Genomic DNA, 19,655 nt, shown 5'->3' on the forward strand with positions numbered 1-19,655 from the left:
GGGTGCTCGGGATGGGGTGGGAGGTGCTCATGGGGTGCTCAGGATGCAGTGGCAGGCGCAGGTCCCCATGGGGTGCTCAGGATGGGGTGCTCGGTGCCCATGGGGTCCTCAGGGCAGGAGGTGGGGTTCAGCCACCCCGCGCATCCCCTTCTCCATGCCGGGACCAGAGAGATGTCAGCCAAAAGCGGATGCTGAGAGGCAGGGCCGGGGCTGGGGGCGCCGGGGGTGTTTGGGGTCCCCGCTGCCCGCGGGGCAGGAGCCAGTTAGTGCAAACAAGGTCTCTATTATTAAAGCTGCTGGGGTCGGTCCGGGGGGGTCAGGGGGGCACCGGGGCGGGCAGGGGCGCGCAGTCACAAGAGGACGCAGGGCTTCTTGGGCTTGGCCGGGGCAGGGTTGAGCACGGCCCGCACGGCCTCGGTGAACACATCCTTGATGCCCTCCTGGTTGAGCGCCGAGCACTCGAGGTACTTGACGGCGCGGATCTGCTTGGAGAGGCTGATGCCCTGCTGGGTGGTGATGGGCGCCTGGTTCTGCTCCTTGAGGCGCTTCATGGTCTCGGGGTTGTTCCTCAGATCCTTCTTGGTGCCCACGAGGAGGATGGGCACGCTGGGGCAGTGGTGGCACACCTCCGGGTACCACTTGTGCTTCACGTTCTCGTAGGAGGGCGGGCTGGCGATGGAGAAGCAGATGATGAAGACGTTGGTCTGGGGGTAGGAAAGCGTCCGCAGGCGGTCGTACTCCTCCTGGCCGGCCGTGTCCCACAGGTTTAAGTTAATAGTCCTGCCGTCCACCGTGTTCTGGGCGCTGTAGTTGTCGAACACGGTGGGGATGTACTCCTTGGGGAAGGCGTTGGTGGTGTAGCAGATGAGCAGGCAGGTCTTGCCCACCGCCCCATCGCCCACCACCACGCACTTGATGCTCTGCATCCCGGAGGCTCCGTGGGCCCTCAGCAGCCTGCAGGGAGGGGAGAGGAGAGGGTCAGGGCAGGCAACACAGCAGGGCTGAGACCACCGGAGCCCCTGTGCCCGGACACCCCCCCACCCATCCAGGGTGCAGAGGACAGGTCCCTCCATCCCACAGGCCCCGCAATGCACAGAGCCCGGATACCCCCCAGTGAGGAACCGCATCCCCAACCCAGGCCAGACTTGTGCCACCGGGACGCTGTAGAGCCCTGTGCCACGTGCAACATCGGGTGACATAAATCAAGGAATGGGTTGGGATGAAGGGACCTTAAAGCTCCTCCAGCCCCAACCCCTGCCACGGGCAGGGACCCCTTCCACTGGAGCAGCTTGCTCCAAGCCCCTGTGTCCAACCTGGCCTTGAGCACTGCCAGGGATGGGGCAGCCACAGCTTCTCTGGGCACCCTGTGCCAGCGCCTCAGCACCCTCACAGGGAAGAGCTTCTGCCTAAGAGCTCAGCTCAGTCTCCCCTCGGGCAGGTTCAAGCCATTCCCCTTGGCCTGGCCCTACAGGCCCTTGTCCCAAGCCCCTCTCCAGGTTCCCTGCAGCCCCTTTAGGCACTGGAGCTGCTCTCAGGTCTCCCCATAGCCCAGCAGAGGGGCAGGATCCCCTCCCTGAGCCGCTGCTCACGCTCTGGGGTGCCCCCAGCACAAGGGGCAGTTCCGTGCCCCCAGCCCAGCACACGGAAGGTTCAGGATGGGGGGGCACAGGGGCAGCAGCCGCGGGTGGGTTTGGGCCCCGGGTGCTGTGGCCGGGCTGGAGCTGGGTGATGTCCGCCCCAGCAGCTGTGTTTACCCCGGGGCCCGGAGCGTTCCCCTGTTCCCTTCCTCGGGTTCCCTCTGCAATTGCCATCAGGGGCCGCATCCTGCTCCCCTTCCTGCTGCGGGCTGGAGCCGAGCCGAGCCCAGCCGAGCCGAGCCGAGCCCAGCCGAGCCGAGCCGAGCCCAGCCGAGCCGAGCCGAGCCGAGCCCGGCCGAGCCGAGCCCAGCCGAGCCGAGCCGAGCCGAGCCCAGCCCAGCCGAGCCGAGCCCAGCCGAGCCCAGCCCAGCCGAGCCGAGCCCAGCCGAGCCGAGCCCAGCCGAGCCGAGCCCAGCCGAGCCGAGCCCAGCCGAGCCCAGCCGAGCCGAGCCCAGCCGAGCCGAGCCGAGCCGAGCCGAGCCGAGGTGCGCGTCCCCGCACGGGGCACCGGGTCCGGCCGCCTCTGTCCCCACCGGGACCCGACCCCTGCCCCCCCGCATTCACCGCCCCGGAGCCCGGCCGCGGCGGGCAGCGGCTCCTGCGCTGCAGGACGGGAGCGAGCGGCGGGGCCGGGGCCGCTGCCTGGAGCCGGAGCCCGCGGTCCCCAGAGCCCCGGGGGAAGGGGAAGGAGCCGGGCCCGGGCCCCGGCCCCCGATGGGGAAGCGGCTTCTTCCTCTTCCCGCCCTGACACCGCTTCCTGCCGCCGCGGGGCCGGGTGCGCCCTGACCCCCGCCCGAACCGGCCCGGCCCCGGCCCCCCCCCCCGCCCGCTCCGGGGCAGACGCAGCCCCGAGGCTCCCCCGCTCCGGCTGCACCCGCAGGGGGGTCCCGGCACCGGGGGTCAGGGTGGGGCCGCGGCAGCAGCGGGACCCCCCCGGGGGCTGCGGGGCTGGGGGCAGAGGGGTGGGAGCAGGAGCGCAGGGATGGGGACGGGGTGAGGAGGGGACGGTGGGAGCAGGAGCGCAGGGATGGGGACGGGGTGAGGAGGGGACGGTGGGAGCAGGGCAGGGAGAGAAGGAGCGGAGGGAGCAGGACAGGGGGAGGAGGAACTGGATCAGAGCGATCGGAGCAGGAGGAGAGCGATGGTGAAAGGACCAGGAGCATGGCAGTGGGAGCAGGATCAAAGGCAGAAGAAGCAGAGTGGGTGAGAGCGGGTCAGTGGGAGAAGGAACCGGATCAGGGTGATGGGAGCAGGAGCAGAGCGATGGTGAAAGGACCAGGAGCATGGCAGTGGGAGCAGGATCAAAGGCAGAAGAAGCAGAGTGGGTGAGAGCGGGTCAGTGGGAGGAGGAACCAGATCAGAGCGATGGGAGCAGGATCAGGATCAGGACAGTGGGAGCAGAAGCAGTGACTGGGGTCATGGCTGAGGTGGGAGCCAGGGGGTCCTGTGGCAGCCCCAGACTCAAGTCAGGGGGTCCTGGGGACACCCCATGGCTGGGGCGATGTATCCAGAGCCTGTTCCTGCCTGGGGAAAGGACACGGGTGGGAGGAGCTGCTGGAGCCTGAGGCCAACGCTGGCAGCAGAAGCGATGGGCAGGAGCTGGCTCCAGGGGGGTGGGAATGAAGCGGTGACCCCCCCCCCCCCCAGTTCCCCATCCCTTGTGTGACCCCTGAGCACCCACCGTGGCCCCACCACGGTCCCACCATGGAACACACTGAGCTCAAACCCCACCCCATCTGCGGGTGCCTGGGATGAGCTGGGAGCAGTGAGCACCCTGCATCCCGGGAAAGGCCCACACTGAGTCAGCGAGTGAGGAAGAGGATGGGGCACACGGAAACACTCGTGCCCATGAGAGCATCGATGCTGCAGGGCAGGAGGCGAGGAGGAGGCAGTGGGCAGGGGACCTCCATGACCACGAGGGTGCTCAGGGGCTGGAGCAGCTCCCGTATGGAGCCAGGCTGAGAACATTGGGGCTGTTGAGGCTGGGGAAGAGAAGCTGCGTGGAGACCTCAGAGCAGCTTCCAGTGTGTGAAGGGGGCCTATAGGGATGCTGGGGAGGGACTCTTCATTAGGGACTGCAGTGATAGGACAAGGGGAATGGGTTCAAACTGAAACAGGGGAAGCTCAGGTTGGAGATAAGGCAGAAGCTCTTCCCTGTGAGGGTGCTGAGGCGCTGGCACAGGGTGCCCAGAGAAGCTGTGGCTGCCCCATCCCTGGCAGTGCTCAAGGCCAGGTTGGACACAGGGGCTTGGAGCAAGCTGCTCCAGTGGAAGGGGTCCCTGCCCGCGGCAGCTTTAAGGTCCCTCCCAACCGAAACCCTTCCATGAAGACCCCAGCAGGGGAGGGGGGAGCGGAGCGCACCGGGGACCAGGAGCCCGCAGCCAGTCCCGGCCCGGGGCTGCAGCCCGCGGCCACCGGATGGGCGGCGCTGGCCCGGGGTGAGCGGAGCCCGGCCCCGCACAAGGCGCGCTCTGTTCTCCCGGGACAGCCGCGGCCGGCAGCGACTTTCACCCCTGCAGGGCCCCGGGCACGTCCTGCGTGGGGCACAGCCCCGGGGGGCTCCGGAGGGGCCGGACCCCCCCATCCCCGCGGGAGGGGGCGGGAGGAGGGAGAACCGGAGCACGGGGGGGGGTGCACGGAGCGCAGCCCCCGGGCGAGCGCTGGGTGCTGGGGGGCGATTCGGGTGCAGGGTGGGGGCGGGGGCCGCACGCTGACACCCCCCCCCCCCGCCATCACCGGACGGGAAAACGGCCTCAGCCCCGGTGCAGCACAAAACGGGAAGCAAAACGAGCCCGGGGCATCCCCGCCGGGGGTTTCCGCTGGGGGGGGGACGGGGACGTGGACGGGGACGGGGACGGAGCAGCCGCTCCCTGAGCTCCGGCCCCAGGGACACAGGGACCCGGCCCCAGCAAAGCAAACCGGGCCCGGGGCCTGTGCATAGGGAGCCCGTGCCCCGCTCTGTGCACGAGGGTTCCACATCACAGCACAGCCCACGCTGAGCCCTGAGCCCTCTACACTGCACCCCGCAGCCTGCACCCCGCACCCTGCACCCCATACCCTGCACCCTGCACCCTGCACCCCATGTGGTGCTGCACATTGCTGCCCGTGCTCACAGACACATGGTGTGCCCCATGGACAGACACACGGTGTGCCCCATGGACAGACACACGGTGTGCCCCATGGACAGACACACGGTGTGCCCCATGGACAGACACACGGTGTCCCCATGGACAGACACACGGTGTGCCCCACGGACAGACACACGGTGTGCCCCATGGACAGACACAGTGTGCCCCATGGACAGACACACGGTGTGCCCCATGGACAGACACACGGTGTGCCCCATGGACAGACACACGGTGTGCCCCACGGACAGACACACGGTGTGCCCCATGGACAGACACACGGTGTCCCCATGGACAGACACACGGTGTGCCCCACGGACAGACACACGGTGTCCCCATGGACAGACACACGGTGTGGCCCATTGACAAACACACGGTGTCCCCATGGACTGAGCAGGGCTGTCCAGGGCTGAGGGCGGCAGCATCAGCATCGGTGGGAGTCAGCACCAGCATCCGGTGGGAGCGGGTGGGGGGCTCTGCCCGGTGCTGATGGGGTCCCTGCTCTGCAGGTCCTGCTTTGCTGCACCGGTGACACCGGTGCCCCCGGCTCAGCCCTGGTACCCCCGGCTCAGCCCCGGTACCCCCGGCTCAGCCCCGGTACCCCCGGCTCAGCCCCAGGCCTGGCAGCTGTAACCTTCCCACTGAGCCATCGAATCATAGAACAGTTCGGGATGGAAAGGACCCTGTGATCACCCAGTTCCAACCCCTGCCATGGGCAGGGACACCTCACACTAAACCATGGCACCCAAGGCTCTGTCCAACCTGGCCTTGAACACTGCCAGGGATGGAGCATTCACAACCTCCAGGGGCTGCTTTTCCTCCTGTCCCAGCTCAGCCCTGTCCAGAGCAATTTCCTCATTTGATTTCCCTCCTCCAGGGATGGATGGAGGGATGGATGGAGGGAGGGAGGGATGGATGGATGGATGGAGGGATGGAGGGAAGGACGGATGGATGGATGGCTGGAAAGATGGATGGAGAGAGGGATGGATGGATGGATGGATGGATGGAGGATGGATGGGTGGATGGGTGGATGGATGGAGAGAGGGATGGATGGATGGATGGATGGATGGAGGGAAGGATGGATGGATGGATGGATGGAAGATGGATGGAGAGAGGGATGGATGGATGGATGGATGGATGGAGGGAGGGATAGATGGAAGAGAGATGGATGGGTGGGAGGATGGAGCCTGGCCTCAGTCCACAGCAAGTGAGCCTGCCACTGCTCACACCAGCAGCAGAGGCACAGACAAGACCCAGGGCAGAGCACCCCAGCATGGGCTCAGTTTGCCACCTCTCAATGCTGCGGTCAAGCCAAAGCCCCACACTGGGCACGCACCAGACGAGCCCCCATGGGCCAGCACCTCGAGATGTGCACCCCCCGCATCACCAGAACTACCCCACTGGGTGCTCCCATCTACCTGCACCTGTGATCCCAGCACCAGCCCCCTGCTGGGTGATGTCCCCATGTGCCAACCCTGGTGCTTCAGCTCCCCTGAGCAGAGAGGAGCGAGCCCAGTAGGACCAGGCCCATGCACCCACCATGGATCATCTCCCCCCGGCACTTGGGGACCCACGGATGCCCCCCTCAGCAGCGGGACACACTGAGAGCTGGCCCCACAACCAGCACCCACCACAGCCACATGGGACAGAGACACCCCCAGTGCACTGCGCTGTGTGATGGACCCGGTGCTGTGAGCACGGCAGCGTGGGTGCTGCTGAGCACGTGCCACAGCACGTATGTGACAGCATGTGACAGCATGTGACAGCGTGTGACAGCGTGTGCGAGTGACGTGCGTGGTGCAGTGTGCGCAGTGTTGCAATGAGCGTTGCGTGACGTGCCCCGTGTGTTGTAACTGGTGTGTTGTAAGCATGAGGCCATGGGGGGGGGCGGTGAATGCAGTGTGTGCAGTGTGCAGGGTTCTACCCCTCAGTGGGTGCAGCATGAAGTGCCGAATCTGCAATGCATGCACTGGGGGTTGCAGTGAGTGCCGGGTGGGTAAAGGGTGCAGTGGGCAGTGCAGGGGGGGCCATGGGTGCAGATCAGGGGGGTAGAGTGCAGGGGGAGCAGTGCAGGTGCTGCAGTGAGAAGTGCAAAGGGTGCAGTGCAGGGGGAGCAGTGTAGGGGGTGCAGGGGGTGCAGTGCAGGGGGGTGCAATGCAGGGGGCGCAGTGCAGGGGGTGCAGGGGGTGCAGTGCAGGGGGTGCAGGGGGTGCAGTGCAGGGGGTGCAGGGGGTGCAGGGGGTGCAGGGGGTGCAGCGCAGGGGGTGCAGCGCAGGGGGCGCAGTGCAGGGGGTGCAGTGCAGGGGGTGCAGGGGGCGCAGTGCAGGGGGTGCAGGGGGTGCAGTGCTGGGGCACAGCGCAGCGGGAGCAGTGGGTGCCGTGCAGCGCCCCCTGGCGTGCAGCGCAGCCCGTGCAGCGCAGGCAGAGCGCGCAGCGCCCGCTCTTCCGTCCATGCAGTGAGCGGGATGGAGGGGGGCAGCGCGGGCAGTGACCGCTGCACGGCCGGGGGCAGCTCCCGGGGCAGCGTGTGCGGGCTCAGCGCGGCGGCTGCAGCTGCAGTGGGTGCAGTGCAGAGCCATGGGTGCAGCTGCAGCGGGTGCAGAGCCATGGGTGCAGCAGCCCCGCGGAAGGAAGGGCTCAGCCCGGCCCGGTTCTGTGCCCGCCACCGGCACCCCGGTACCCCCGCCCTGCGCCGCGCGGGCTCCGGTCCCGATGCCCCCCCCCCCGCGCCCCGACGGGCGGCTCTTCCCACGCCCCGACCTGGACCCCCGGCCCCGGCCGCCCCATCCCTGCCCCATCCCTGCCCCATCCCTGCCCGCTCCCGGTCCCGGTCCCGCACTCACCCCGGGGCATGGCGCGCGGCGGGCGCGGGGCCGGAGCGGCGGCGGCAGCAGCAGGGGGAGGAGGAGGAGGAGCAGGAGGAAGTCAGCGGCCGCCTCCCGCCGCCCCGGGCGGTCCCGCGGAGCAGCTTCCCCCGGCCCCCGCCCGCCGCCGCTTCCTTCCTCCCTCCGCCGGGGCCGGGGCCGGGGCCGGGCCCTTCCCGCGGGGCGCTCCCGGGCATCGCCCCTCTCCCGGCGGCAGCAGCGGGGGGGGGGGGGTCCCGGTGCCGCCGCTGTGCCCGCCCCGGGACCCCCGAGCGGAGGGGAGCCCCCGCCCCCGGCTGCTCCTGCGGGGGGGGACGGGAAGGGGGGAGCCGCGGTGCAGGGGTGCGGGAGCTGCAGCGGGGGAAGGGGGGACCCCGCCGTCGGGCCCAGCGGAGCAGCAGGCGGGGAAGTGGCAGCCGCTGCCCTGGGGGTCTGTGGGGAGGGGGCCATGGATGGGAGAGGAGGGAGCAGAACCGGGGGGGGGAGCAGCCCCAGAGCATGGGCTTGTCCTGCTGGGTGAGGGCCAGCGGGCCCCAGGTGCTGTGGGGGTGTCCCACAAGGGCCAGGACACCAAGATGGGGGGGGGGGGTTTGTAAGGGCTGGGTACCCCAGGATGGGGGGGGTTTGTAAGGGCTGGGTACCCCAGGATGGGGGGGGTTTGTAAGGGCTGGGTACCCCAGGATGGGAGGTGTTTGTAAGGGCTGGGTACCCCAGGATGGGGGGGGTTTGTAAGGGCTGGGTACCCCAGGATGGGGGGGGTTTGTAAGGGCTGGGTACCCCAGGATGGGGGCTCCCATAAGGGCCCCCAGGGCAGCACCCACAGCCCCATGACAGTGCCCAGCTCCCTGCCCTAGGGCAGGAGGGTCTCATGGGAGAGATGCGGTAGCCCCGGGATGGAGGCGAGTGGGATCCTCAGGGACCTTCATCCCTGCCGGAGCCCCAGGGACCTCCTGCCCTCACGCGGGATGTGCCCCCTCCAGCACAGAGGAGCCCATGGGGCAGCTCCCCTATGTCCGGTCATGAGTCCGGATGCTGCCTGTGCCTCCGGGCGCTGCCCGGTCCCCGCCGTTCCCAGCCCTGGTTCCCATCCCGGGCACCCCCCATGGCTGGCAGTCCCCATGGGTACCGGTGCCCCCATCCCGCGCCCTGGGGCTGACAGCGCCCGCCTGGGGACAGCGGTGCCACCTCTCGGGGCAGCGGGGCTGGAGCGGGACGGGACGGGACGGGACGGGGCTGCGCTTCCGGACCAGCAGCCACGGAGCTGCCCTGGGGCCGGATCCGGTCCCTGCAGGGAGCTCCGCTGCCAGCTCCGGGGCCGAGGGAGGACGCGTGAACCCTCCCGTCCCTGACCTTCCTGTGCCCAGTGCTGCTGATGCCACCGCGTCAATGGTGCCCAGCGGCGGTGCCACCAGGAGCATGCGGCCCTGGCAGGATGCTGCATCTCGGGGGTGCTCTGAGGAACTGGGGTGCTCTAAGGAGGGGGAATGCTCTGATGACTCGGGGGTGCTCTGATGAACTGGGGTGCTCTAAGGAGGTGGAATGCTCTGATGACTCGGGGAGCTCTGAGGAGCTGGGGTGCTCTAAGGAGGGGGAATGCTCTGATGACTCGGGGTGCTCTGAGGAACTGGGGTGCTCTAAGGAGGTGGAATGCTCTGATGACTCGGGGGTGCTCTGAGGAGCTGGGGTGCTCTAAGGAGGGGGAATGCTCTGATGACTCGGGGTGCTCTGATGAACTGGGGTGCCTGAGGTGGAATGCTTGATGACTCGGGGTGCTCTGAGGAGCTGGGGTGCTCTAAGGAGGGGGAATGCTCTGATGACTCGGGGAGCTCTGATGAACTGGGGTGCTCTAAGGAGGTGGAATGCTCTGATGACTCGGGGAGCTCTGATGAACTGGGGTGCTCTAAGGAGGTGGAATGCTCTGATGACTCGGGGTGCTCTGAGGAGCTGGGGTGCTCTAAGGATGTGGAACGCTCTGATGACTCGGGGAGCTCTGATGAACTGGGGTGCTCTAAGGAGGGGGAATGCTCTGATGACTCGGGGAGCTCTGAGGAGCTGGGGTGCTCTAAGGAGGTGGAATGCTCTGATGACTCGGGGTGCTCTGAGGAACTGGGGTGCTCTAAGGAGGTGGAATGCTCTGATGACTCGGGGTGCTCTGATGAACTGGGGTGCTCTAAGGAGGTGGAATGCTCTGATGACTCGGGGAGCTCTGATGAACTGGGGTGCTCTAAGGAGGTGGAATGCTCTGATGACTCGGGGTGCTCTGAGGAGCTGGGGTGCTCTAAGGAGGTGGAATGCTCTGATGACTCGGGGAGCTCTGATGAACTGGGGTGCTCTAAGGAGGTGGAATGCTCTGATGACTCGGGGAGCTCTGAGGAGCTGGGGTGCCCTAAGGAGGTGGAATGCTCTGATGACTCGGGGTGCTCTGAGGAACTGGGGTGCTCTAAGGAGGTGGAATGCTCTGATGACTCGGGGTGCTCTGATGAACTGGGGTGCTCTAAGGAGGTGGAATGCTCTGATGACTTGGGGGGTTGGTGGGTGTTGGGGGTTGTGTGGGGTTGGTGGGGTGCTCTAAGGAGGGGGAATGCTCTGATGACTCGGGGAGCTCTGAGGAGCTGGGGTGCTCTAAGGAGCTGGAATGCTCTGATGACTCGGGGGTGCTCTGATGAACTGGGGTGCCCTAAGGAGGTGGAATGCTCTGATGACTCGGGGGTGCTCTGAGGAGCTGGGGTGCTCTAAGGAGGGGGAATGCTCTGATGACTCGGGGGTGCTCTGAGGAGCTGGGGTGCTCTAAGGAGGTGGAATGCTCTGATGACTCGGGGTGCTCTGATGAACTGGGGTGCTCTAAGGAGGTGGAATGCTCTGATGACTCGGGGTGCTCTGATGAACTGGGGTGCTCTAAGGAGGTGGAATGCTCTGATGACTCGGGGAGCTCTGATGAACTGGGGTGCTCTAAGGAGGTGGAATGCTCTGATGACTCGGGGTGCTCTGAGGAGCTGGGGTGCTCTAAGGAGGTGGAATGCTCTGATGACTCGGGGGTGCTCTGATGAACTGGGGTGCTCTAAGGAGGTGGAATGCTCTGATGACTCGGGGAGCTCTGATGAACTGGGGTGCTCTAAGGAGGGGGAATGCTCTGATGACTCGGGGAGCTCTGAGGAGCTGGGGTGCTCTAAGGAGGTGGAATGCTCTGATGACTCGGGGTGCTCTGAGGAGCTGGGGTGCCCTAAGGAGGTGGAATGCTCTGATGACTCGGGGGTGCTCTGAGGAGCTGGGGTGCTCTAAGGAGGGGGAATGCTCTGATGACTCGGGGAGCTCTGATGAACTGGGGTGCTCTAAGGAGGGGGAATGCTCTGATGACTCGGGGGTGCTCTGATGAACTGGGGTGCTCTAAGGAGGTGGAATGCTCTGATGACTCGGGGTGCTCTGAGGAGCTGGGGTGCTCTAAGGAGGTGGAATGCTCTGATGACTCGGGGTGCTCTGAGGAGCTGGGGTGCTCTAAGGAGGTGGAATGCTCTGATGACTCGGGGAGCTCTGATGAACTGGGGTGCTCTAAGGAGGTGGAATGCTCTGATGACTCGGGGTGCTCTGAGGAGCTGGGGTGCTGCGATGTGTTGGGATGGTCAGAATGTTTTGGGATGCTCTAATGAGCTTGGGTGCTCTAATAAACTGGGGTGCTCCCATGAGCTGTGGTGTTTTGATGTGTTGGGGTGCTCTGATGAGCTGGGGTGCTCCGATGTGCTGGGGTGTTCTAGTAAACCAGGGTGCTCTGATGAACCAGGATGCTGTGACGAGCTGGGATGCTCTGATGTGTTGGGGTGCTCTGATGGGCCAGGATGCTGTGACGAGCTGGGGTGCTCTGGTGTGTTGGGGTGCTCTGATGAACCAGGATGCTGTGACGAGCTGGGGTGCTCTGATGTGTTGGGGTGCTCTGATGAGCCAGGATGCTGTGACGAGCTGGGGTGCTCTGGTGTGTTGGGGTGCTCTGATGAACCAGGATGCTGTGACGAGCTGGGGTGCTCTGATGTGTTGGGGTGCTCTGATGAGCCAGGATGCTGTGACGAGCTGGGGTGCTCTGGTGTGTTGGGGTGCTCTGATGGGCCAGGATGCTGTGACGAGCTGGGGTGCTCTGGTGTGTTGGGGTGCTCTGATGAACCAGGATGCTGTAACAGACTGGTGTGCTCTGGTGTGTTGGGGTGCTCTGATGAACCAGGATGCTGTGACGAGCTGGGGTGCTCTGATGGGCCAGGATGCTGTGACGAGCTGGGGTGCTCTGGTGTGCTCTGATGGGCCAGGATGCTGTGACGAGCTGGGGTGCTCTGATGTGTTGGGGTGCTCTGATGAGCCAGGATGCTGTGACGAGCTGGGGTGCTCTGATGTGTTGGGGTGCTCTGATGGGCCAGGATGCTGTGACGAGCTGGGGTGCTCTGCTGTGTTGGGGTGCTCTGATGGGCCAGGATGCTGTAACAGACTGGCGTGCTCTGGTGTGTTGGGGTGCTCTGATGAGCCAGGATGCTGTGACGAGCTGGGGTGCTCTGGTGTGTTGGGGTGCTCTGATGGGCCAGGATGCTGTGACGAGCTGGGGTGCTCTGGTGTGTTGGGGTGCTCTGATGGGCCAGGATGCTGTGACGAGCTGGGGTGCTCTGGTGTGTTGGGGTGCTCTGATGGGCCAGGATGCTGTGACGAGCTGGGGTGCTCTGATGGGCCAGGATGCTGTAACAGACTGGCGTGCTCTGGTGTGCTGTGGCGCTCTGCCAAGCCGGCTGCTCTGACCTCGCCGCAGGGCTCCGATGTGTCCGGCTGCGCTGCTGGCCCGGGCTGCTCCCCCGGGCCGGGGGCTCTGCGAAGCCTCCCCGGGGTTTGGGAGCGGCTCCCGCCCCATGCAGGCATCCCCCGCAGCCGCCCCTGCTCAGCCCCCTCGCAGCGCCTGCACTTCCCGCCTGCGCCCACCGGGGGTCGCTGCGGCCCAGCGGCGGGAGAGGGGAGCCCGGCGGAGGCGGATGAGGAGGAGGGGGAAGGAAGCGGGGAGGGCGTGGCCAGCTGCCCGTCCCTGATTGGCTGGGCTCCGGGCGAGGCCCCGCCCCGCCGGGGGTCTCTCCCGGCAGCGATTGGCTCCGCCTCCTGTCACCGAGCGCGCGGCGGCGGCGCCAGAGCCCGGTGCGCAGCGGGGCGCGGGGGGGGCCTGGACGAGACCACCGCGGCGGGGGGCGGGGGGGGCCGGACTGCGGGGCTGGCCCGGGAGCGGTTACCGGGGAGGGGGCCCGGTAGAGAGCAGAGCTGCGGGTGAGCGGGGACGGGGTTGGGGTTGCCCGGGACGAGAGCAGCGCTGGGGAGGGGGAGCAGGGCTCTCCCGGGAGAGACCACTGCTGCGGGGAGGGCTGTGAGGGAGGGACCACTGCGGGGGGGGGGGGGTGCAGCGCGGATCCGGTGTCTCTCGCCGGGCCGGCGGCGTTGGCGGTGTCCCTGTCTGAGCCGGGGTAGCGGGAAGCGGCGCCCGTGCGGGAGCACCGGGAATAACGCTCGGTCCTTCAGCTGCTGCCGGCTGCGGAGCGCCCAGCCCGGGTGTGCGGAGCGGAGCGGAGCGGGCGGGCCCGGCGGCGGGGCCGATGCCGAGGAGGAGCTGACAGCGGCGGGGGAAGCGGCGAGGCCGACGCGGAAATGGATGTACGGTCGGGAGTGGCCCTGTGGGTGTTGTGCGGCCTCCTCCTGCAGCAGGGCCGCGGGGAGCGGGCCCCCGGCTCCCACCTGGACGAGAGCGCCATCGCAGGTGAGCCCCGGCCCGGCCCCCCCGTCCCTCCCTCCCTTCCTCCTTCCTTCTCCCCGCGGCACCGGGGGTCCTGCATCACCCGGCGCCATGGAGGGGTCCCGGCTGAGCCGCGCTGCTGCTCCGTTCCCTGGGCTGGGATGAAGGGACCTTAAAGCTCCCCCAGCTCCGGCACCTTGCACTGGAGCAGCTTGCTCCGTGCCCGCTCGCCTTCCCCGGTGTCCCGGTTGCTGAGGCCGGGTTCGCGAACCCGCAGCTCCCAAAATAACCCCGTTGGTTTGTGCGCCCGGGCTCCGGCCGCTCCCCCTCGGGTAAGGACCCGAGGCTTCGGCAGCCCCGGCCCGCCCCTTGCGCTGATCCTTCCCCGCCTGCAGCCTTGAGGAGCGGTCCCCGGGAGCCAGGGCCCAGCCTCCCCTTGTTCCCTGCCCTGCACCCCAAGATCCCCGCACTAAAAGGAAGGAGAGGCCCCATCCCCGCCGGGTTCGGGTGCAGTTCCCGGAGCTTCAGCGGCACGGGGCCGGCAGAGCAGAGCCAGCCCCGGCGGAGGGCTGCGGACTGGGGGCAGCCCCGTGGGCACCGGTGCTGCTGCGTGTCCTTGTGCCGGGCCCGAGGTCAGAGGTGGGAGCCTGCTCCTCAAACCCGCTCTGAGCGTGGCTGTTGAGGCAACCCCTGAGCTCCCTGCACAGCACCGGCGGTTGTGGCTGAGCCAGGGCCCGGTGAGCGCGCTGCGAGCGATGCAGGTGGGGACAGGGAGCGGTCTCTGACCCGCAGCGCTCGGCCCGGCCCTGCTGAGCGAGCAGAGCTGCCAGCATCGGGGCTGCTTCACGCTTCCACCCCCCCATCCACAGCCTGGATCCAGACACAGGCTTCCACGAGGGGTAATGTGCAGGTCTGGGGTGGTGAAGGCGGGTGGTGAGCATCTCCAGCCCCTGGGTGCTGCAGGGCGATGGGGTGCGAGCCGGGCTGCGGACTGGAAGGCTTTGGTTACAGTGGAAGGTGCGGGATGAAAGTGGCCGCAGCGCCGTTGCTAAGCAGGAGTTTGGCTTCGTGTGTGGAGCTGGTTGGTGAGAACAGGGCAAGTCCTGGAACGTGGTATCAGGAGAACGATCGGGAACGCGGTGTCTGATTCCTGGCAGGGCAGATTGTTTCATCCCGGCGGCGCGGGGCTTTGTGTGGCTGGCTTGGGGGGGGATTCCTTCCCTGCCCACTGCCCTGGTGCAGCCGCTCTGTGGATCCTTCCTTTGCGATCCTAACTCCTGAGGCCGGTTCACATCCCGTCCGCTCCATTAAGGAAACTGGATCTCTGCAGCCCCGCTGAAGCAAGGTTTATGCCTCCAAGGAATTTCCAGCGGAGTTATTTTTGGAGGCCCTGCAGAAGTGTGGCAGCCCTGGTGATTCAGCTGCTGGCTCGCTCCTCTCCGAGCAGAGGCAGAGCAGGGAGCAGCCCCGAGCCCTGGTCTCTCACAGCCCCCGCTGCGGTTGGGCTGCTCTTGTTGTGTCTTCGCTGGGGTATTCGGTTCCTTCTGGCTTCAGAACCCTGCAGAGCAGCGCATGGGCCATGCAGGGGATGGCTGGTCCCAGGCTGAGCTGCAGATGTGTGAATGGACGTGGGCACTGAGGGGTTTGCTTGCTCTGAACGTGGATAACTCACAGTGTAACAGCCCCGTGCCCTGCCTGGGGCTCGCTGCTCCCTGCTCCCACAGCTTGAAGCTGCTCCTGCCCCTGCGCTCGCTTGGCCATGAGCTCTTGGCCATGCAGGAGGATCCTCAGCACACGGCTGGTGTTCCTTCCGTGGGCCCTGGAAGCAGCACACGGGTGAGGCTGGCACGGGCTCATTGGAGCTGAGGGAGATGTGTGGTGGGCTCCAATGCCCCATCTCGGGCAGGTTTTCAGAAGGGAAGGGTTTGGGTTTGTGGCAGGGCATGAGCTAGGGAGAAAAGAGGTGATGGCACCGGTCACTGGTCCCTGGAATGGTTCAGGATGTGCAGGGAAGTGTGAGTGCAGCAGTGTGGGCTTCTTGGGATCCATTGCTTTGATTCTGTGCACACTCGGGGCGTGCATCAGAGTCATTTGGTGAGGATATTGTGTGCTGGTGAGGATATTGTGTGCATCAGCACCATTTGGTGAGGATATTGTGTGCATCAGCACCATTTGGTGAGGATATGGTGTGCTGGTGAGGATATTGTGTGCTTCTGGTTCCTAAGATGATTCTTAAGTAAGAGTTTGAAATGGGGTGGCTTTATCATAGGATCCCAGAGTGGTTTGTGTTGGAAGGGAGCTTAAAGCTCATCCAGTCCCAAGCCCCTGTGTCCAGCCTGGCCTTGAGCACTGCAGGGATGGGGCAGCCACAGCTTCTCTGGGCACCCTGTGCCAGCGCCTCAGCACCCTCACAGGGAAGAGCTTCTGCCTAAGAGCTCAGCTCAGTCTCCCCTCGGGCAGGTTCAAGCCATTCCCCTTGGCCTGGCCCTACAGGCCCTTGTCCCAAGCCCCTCTCCAGCTTTAGGCCCTGGAGCTGCTCTGAGGGCTCCCCCGAGCAGGAAGCTCAGAGCTGGGAGCAGCAGTCCATGGAAAACCAGAGCTTCTCCTGGCCTGGGCTTGTTCAGAGCCAGACGTGGCTTTGACCCCTTCGTGCTCCATCAGGTCTGAGTTTGGTTCCACTTCAGACGCACCGGAGCCGTTTGGCAGGGCCCAGAGAGCCAGACTGGGTGCGGTGTGGTTCAGAGCTATGAGAGCAGCAGCCTGAGCCCAGCTCATCCCCCCCCCCCCGGCCTGGGTGCCCTGGAGCACCCGGGTGCGGTGTGGTTCAGAGCCATGAGAGCAGCAGCCTGAGCCCAGCTCATCCCCCCCCCCAGCCAGGGCTGCCCTGGAGCACCCGGGTGCGGTGTGGTTCAGAGCTATGATAGCAGCAGCCTGAGCCCAGCTCATGCCCCCCCGCCTGGGTGCCCTGGAGCACCCGGGTGCGGTGTGGTTCAGAGCCATGAGAGCAGCAGCCTGAGCCCAGCTCATCCCCCCAGCCAGGGCTGCCCTGGAGCACCTGGGTGCGGTGTGGTTCAGAGCCATGATAGCAGCAGCCTGAGCCCAGCTCATGCCCCCCGGCCTGGGTGCCCTGGAGCACCCGGGTGCGGTGTGGTTCAGAGCCATGAGAGCAGCAGCCTGAGCCCAGCCCAGCTCAGCTCATGCCCCCCAGCCAGGGCTGCCCTGGAGCAGAGGGGTGCGGGTGCTGAGGCCCCCCAGGATGTGCTCACTCTCTCTCATTGTTTTCACCCCCTGCTGGTTATTTTTAGCCTGGATTTGTCTGGCCGCAGCTCCAGCCCCGGGCTCTCCTGCACCCCCCCTCTGAAAGGGGCAAGAGGAGCTCCCTGTGGCCACCAGTACAGGTACTGCCTTTGGGTGCTGGGTTTGGTCCCTTTCCAGCTCCTTGCTGTAATCTCTCAGTTGCCTCAGTCTCACTGGTTCAATCATGGAACCCAGCATGGTTTGGGTTCAAGGGGCCTCAAACTCCTCCATTCCCAACCCCTGCCACGGGCAGGGACCCCTTCCACTGGAGCAGCTTGCTCCAAGCCCCTGTGTCCAACCTGCCCTTGAGCACTCCCCAGCTTCATTCTCCCTTCCAGCACAAGCCATTCTGTGCTAATTCACTCTCGGTACAAACAGTGATTCCTCTCCATAGCCTGCCTCTCATTAGATCCCGTTCACTGGTATCCAGCAGGTTGCTGCTATTAATTTTCCCTTGATTGCCTTCTGTGCAGAGCAGCGCGGGTGGGCACTGCAATATTGCTGCTGGGTGTTGCAGGGACCTCCCGGTGTGTTTGCACATGCAGGGAATGCTGCCTGGCCGGGGTTCATCCTGCTGCCCTCAGTGGTGATGCTTCCACTGCAGCTGTCTGCTGTGCTGCCTTCAGGCCTGCTCCACCTCCATAGGAGAGAGCATTCCCCTGAGCCTGGCTGCATTTGGCATTGAGATTGCGTTTAGTGATCCTGTGCCCGCAGGGATGTGTCTGCCGTGCTCTGCCTGCGCTGGAGGCTGTCTGGGGTCTCATTTTGATGCCTTTTCTAGCTTCATTTAGACAAATTGGGGATCCTGGTGTGGATTTTCCCTGTCTCCCGCAGCAGTTAAAAGATGGGATTGGGACAGCGTGGTGAGATTGACCCATTCTGGGGCTGGTGTGTGCCTGGGGGTGGGCAGGGCTCGACCCTCAGCGCCTCAAAGCAGGGTTTGGCATTTACCAAGGCACAGCAGCGCCTCCTTTCCTTCCTTTCTCCCTCTTTCCCTGCCTTGCTCCCTGCATCGCGCGGTTTCTGGGGTCGCTGCTGGCGTTCAGGTGATGGATGTTTAACACGTGGGGTTCTTACCCCAGCCAGGGGGTGTTTGTAACAGGGTTATCCAAGTACTGAGATGATACTAACAGGAGAGCTGAGTGCACAGGCTCAGAGTTACTGTTTGCCTGTAGCCCTCAGAGCTCGAGCCGCACGTGCACCCAGAGCATCAGTGCTTGAGATGAGGGTGCTGAAGGGGCCACAAGCACAAGCTTTCACCCAGAGATTCGTCTGAGAGGGGCAGAAGGATTCACTCCTGGGTGAGGGTGCTGTGGGTGAGCAGCTGAGAGCCCCTGTACTCATCATGCCAAGAGGAAGGGGTTTATTGTGAGTTAATCCTCGCTTACAACACCTCCAGCTTGGGAAGTGGCTGCTTTGGACCTTGGACTTGCAGGGAGATCTTTTGACATGGGCAGAATGGGCTTGGGGGTGTCTGTGGAAAGCTGGGTGTGGATCACGTGTGGATGGTGACTCCTTTATGGCCAGTTCAGATGTTACCATCGCCAGGTGCTTAATGGATCCTTCCATTAGAGCATTGCTTTGGTGGTGCTGAAGATGCCCTCACCCACATGATGCCAGAATTCACATTTGCCCTTTATTCCTTTGCCAGAGCCTCTGCTTTCACCTGCTGCAGCAAGTAAGATGCCTTTAGGGGATGCCTCAAGAAAAACCTTATCAGTTGGAGGCAGAGGTCAGCATAAATCAGTGGTGGTGAGAGACAAGCAGCTGAGTGAGGTACCCTTAATCTGGCTGCTCCTTAAGCTCCCAGTGCTGCGTAATGGAACCAGTGCAGGATTCATCCCCTGTGTGCTTGGAAAACCTGGCCAGGAAATAGTCCGTGTTGTCCAGCCTGACTGGAAAGCTCCATGGATTGTGCAGCCTTTGCTTCCTTTAGGAATGAGACTCGTTTTGAGGGCTCCTGGAATCCCGGGTTGAAGGGACCTCGAGGATCCTCTGCTCCAGCCTCTCCATGCACAGCCTGACCCAGACTGGATGCCCAGCACCCTGTGCAGCCCCATCTTAACAGTGTCCAGCACTGGGGAGTCCCCACTGCCCTGGGGAGATTATTCCAGTGGCTGCTTGTTCTCACTGGGATGATTCTCCTCTTGTGTCCATTGGGAATCCCCCAGCAGTAACTTGTGCCCATCACCCCTGGGCTTTCCATGGGAGTCCTTATGGGAGGCTGAGGTGTGGGAGCACAGGGATCCGGTCACTCCGCTTCGTGCTCAGAGGGTCCTGGGGAAGGGTCTGGAAGCAGCCTGGATGTGGCTCTTGAGGCTTTTGGATGTCTCCATCACCAGATCCTGTGGTCCATGGCAGCCTGGAGCAGCTCCGGCTGTGCCGTCTCCCACCGTGTGCAGTGAGGAGGAGCTCGGGTTCCTCCCTCCATGTGCAGTCCTGGAATGGTCTCCCACAGGGAAAACCAGACAGGGCCATGGCAGACTTCCCTCATGTCCCGCTTCAAACCGTGCCTTTTGGGTTGGCCTTTCCTAAGGCGAGGCCGGGGTATGCAGGGACATGTGGGGACATGTGGGGACAGCAGCAATCCTCCTGTCCATCCTTTCCTCCTGGGAGGAAACAGAATGATGGACGTGTGCTGAAGCCTCCTGACATCCCTGATGGAGTGGCCACAGTGCTGTGGTGTTGGTGGTCTCCAAATGGACCCAGTTTCCTTGTCTGTGGCTGGCTGGGGGTATGGGGCAGTTGTGTCCTTGCTGAGGGCTGTCCCCTCCTGTTCCTTGGGCAGGGGACACGTGTCTGGTGCACGCTGTGCTTTAACCCCTGCTGCAGGGCAGCCTTCACATGCAGCAGCTTTAGTTCAAGACCGGCCTGGCTTGTGGTGAGGGAAGGGAAGGGAAGGGAAGGGAAGGGAAGGGAAGGGAAGGGAAGGGAAGGGAAGGGAAGGGAAGGGAAGGGAAGGGAAGGGAAGGGAAGGGAAGGGAAGATCATCCTG

General features: G+C 64.9%; 2 protein-coding genes across 2 annotated transcripts in view; one reads left to right on the forward strand and one right to left on the reverse strand.

Annotated features, from left to right (window-relative positions):
• Window positions 1–299: 299 nt before the first annotated feature.
• LOC133211468 (rho-related GTP-binding protein RhoG) lies at window positions 300–7,762 on the reverse strand. The gene is made up of 2 exons (XM_061351865.1): window positions 7,606–7,762; window positions 300–954 (listed from the first exon to the last, which is right to left on the reverse strand). Exon 2 carries the CDS (start codon window positions 924–926, stop codon window positions 351–353), a length of 576 nt encoding a protein of 191 aa, XP_061207849.1. The 5' UTR covers window positions 927–954; window positions 7,606–7,762; the 3' UTR covers window positions 300–350.
• Window positions 7,763–13,034: 5,272 nt separating this feature from the next.
• Window positions 13,035–19,655, forward strand: part of STIM1 (stromal interaction molecule 1) — a 65,535-nt gene continuing 58,914 nt past the window's right edge. The window contains exon 1 of the mRNA XM_061351873.1: window positions 13,035–13,387. Within this exon, the coding sequence (XP_061207857.1) occupies window positions 13,279–13,387 (109 nt within the window). The 5' untranslated portion in view covers window positions 13,035–13,278. The remainder of the gene's footprint in view (window positions 13,388–19,655) is intronic.

The sequence above is a fragment of the Neopsephotus bourkii genome, unplaced genomic scaffold (genome assembly GCF_033783945.1).
Source record: "Neopsephotus bourkii isolate Nb327-2 ecotype Australia unplaced genomic scaffold, CSIRO-AGI_Nbou_v1 NB_614, whole genome shotgun sequence".
NCBI classification, from domain to species: Eukaryota; Metazoa; Chordata; class Aves; order Psittaciformes; family Psittacidae; genus Neopsephotus; species Neopsephotus bourkii.

Bases quoted from the DNA above. Each gene is read 5' to 3' on its own strand.
- LOC133211468 (XM_061351865.1), bottom strand. From the start codon at position 926: ATGCAGAGCATCAAGTGCGTGGTGGTGGGCGATGGGGCGGTGGGCAAG.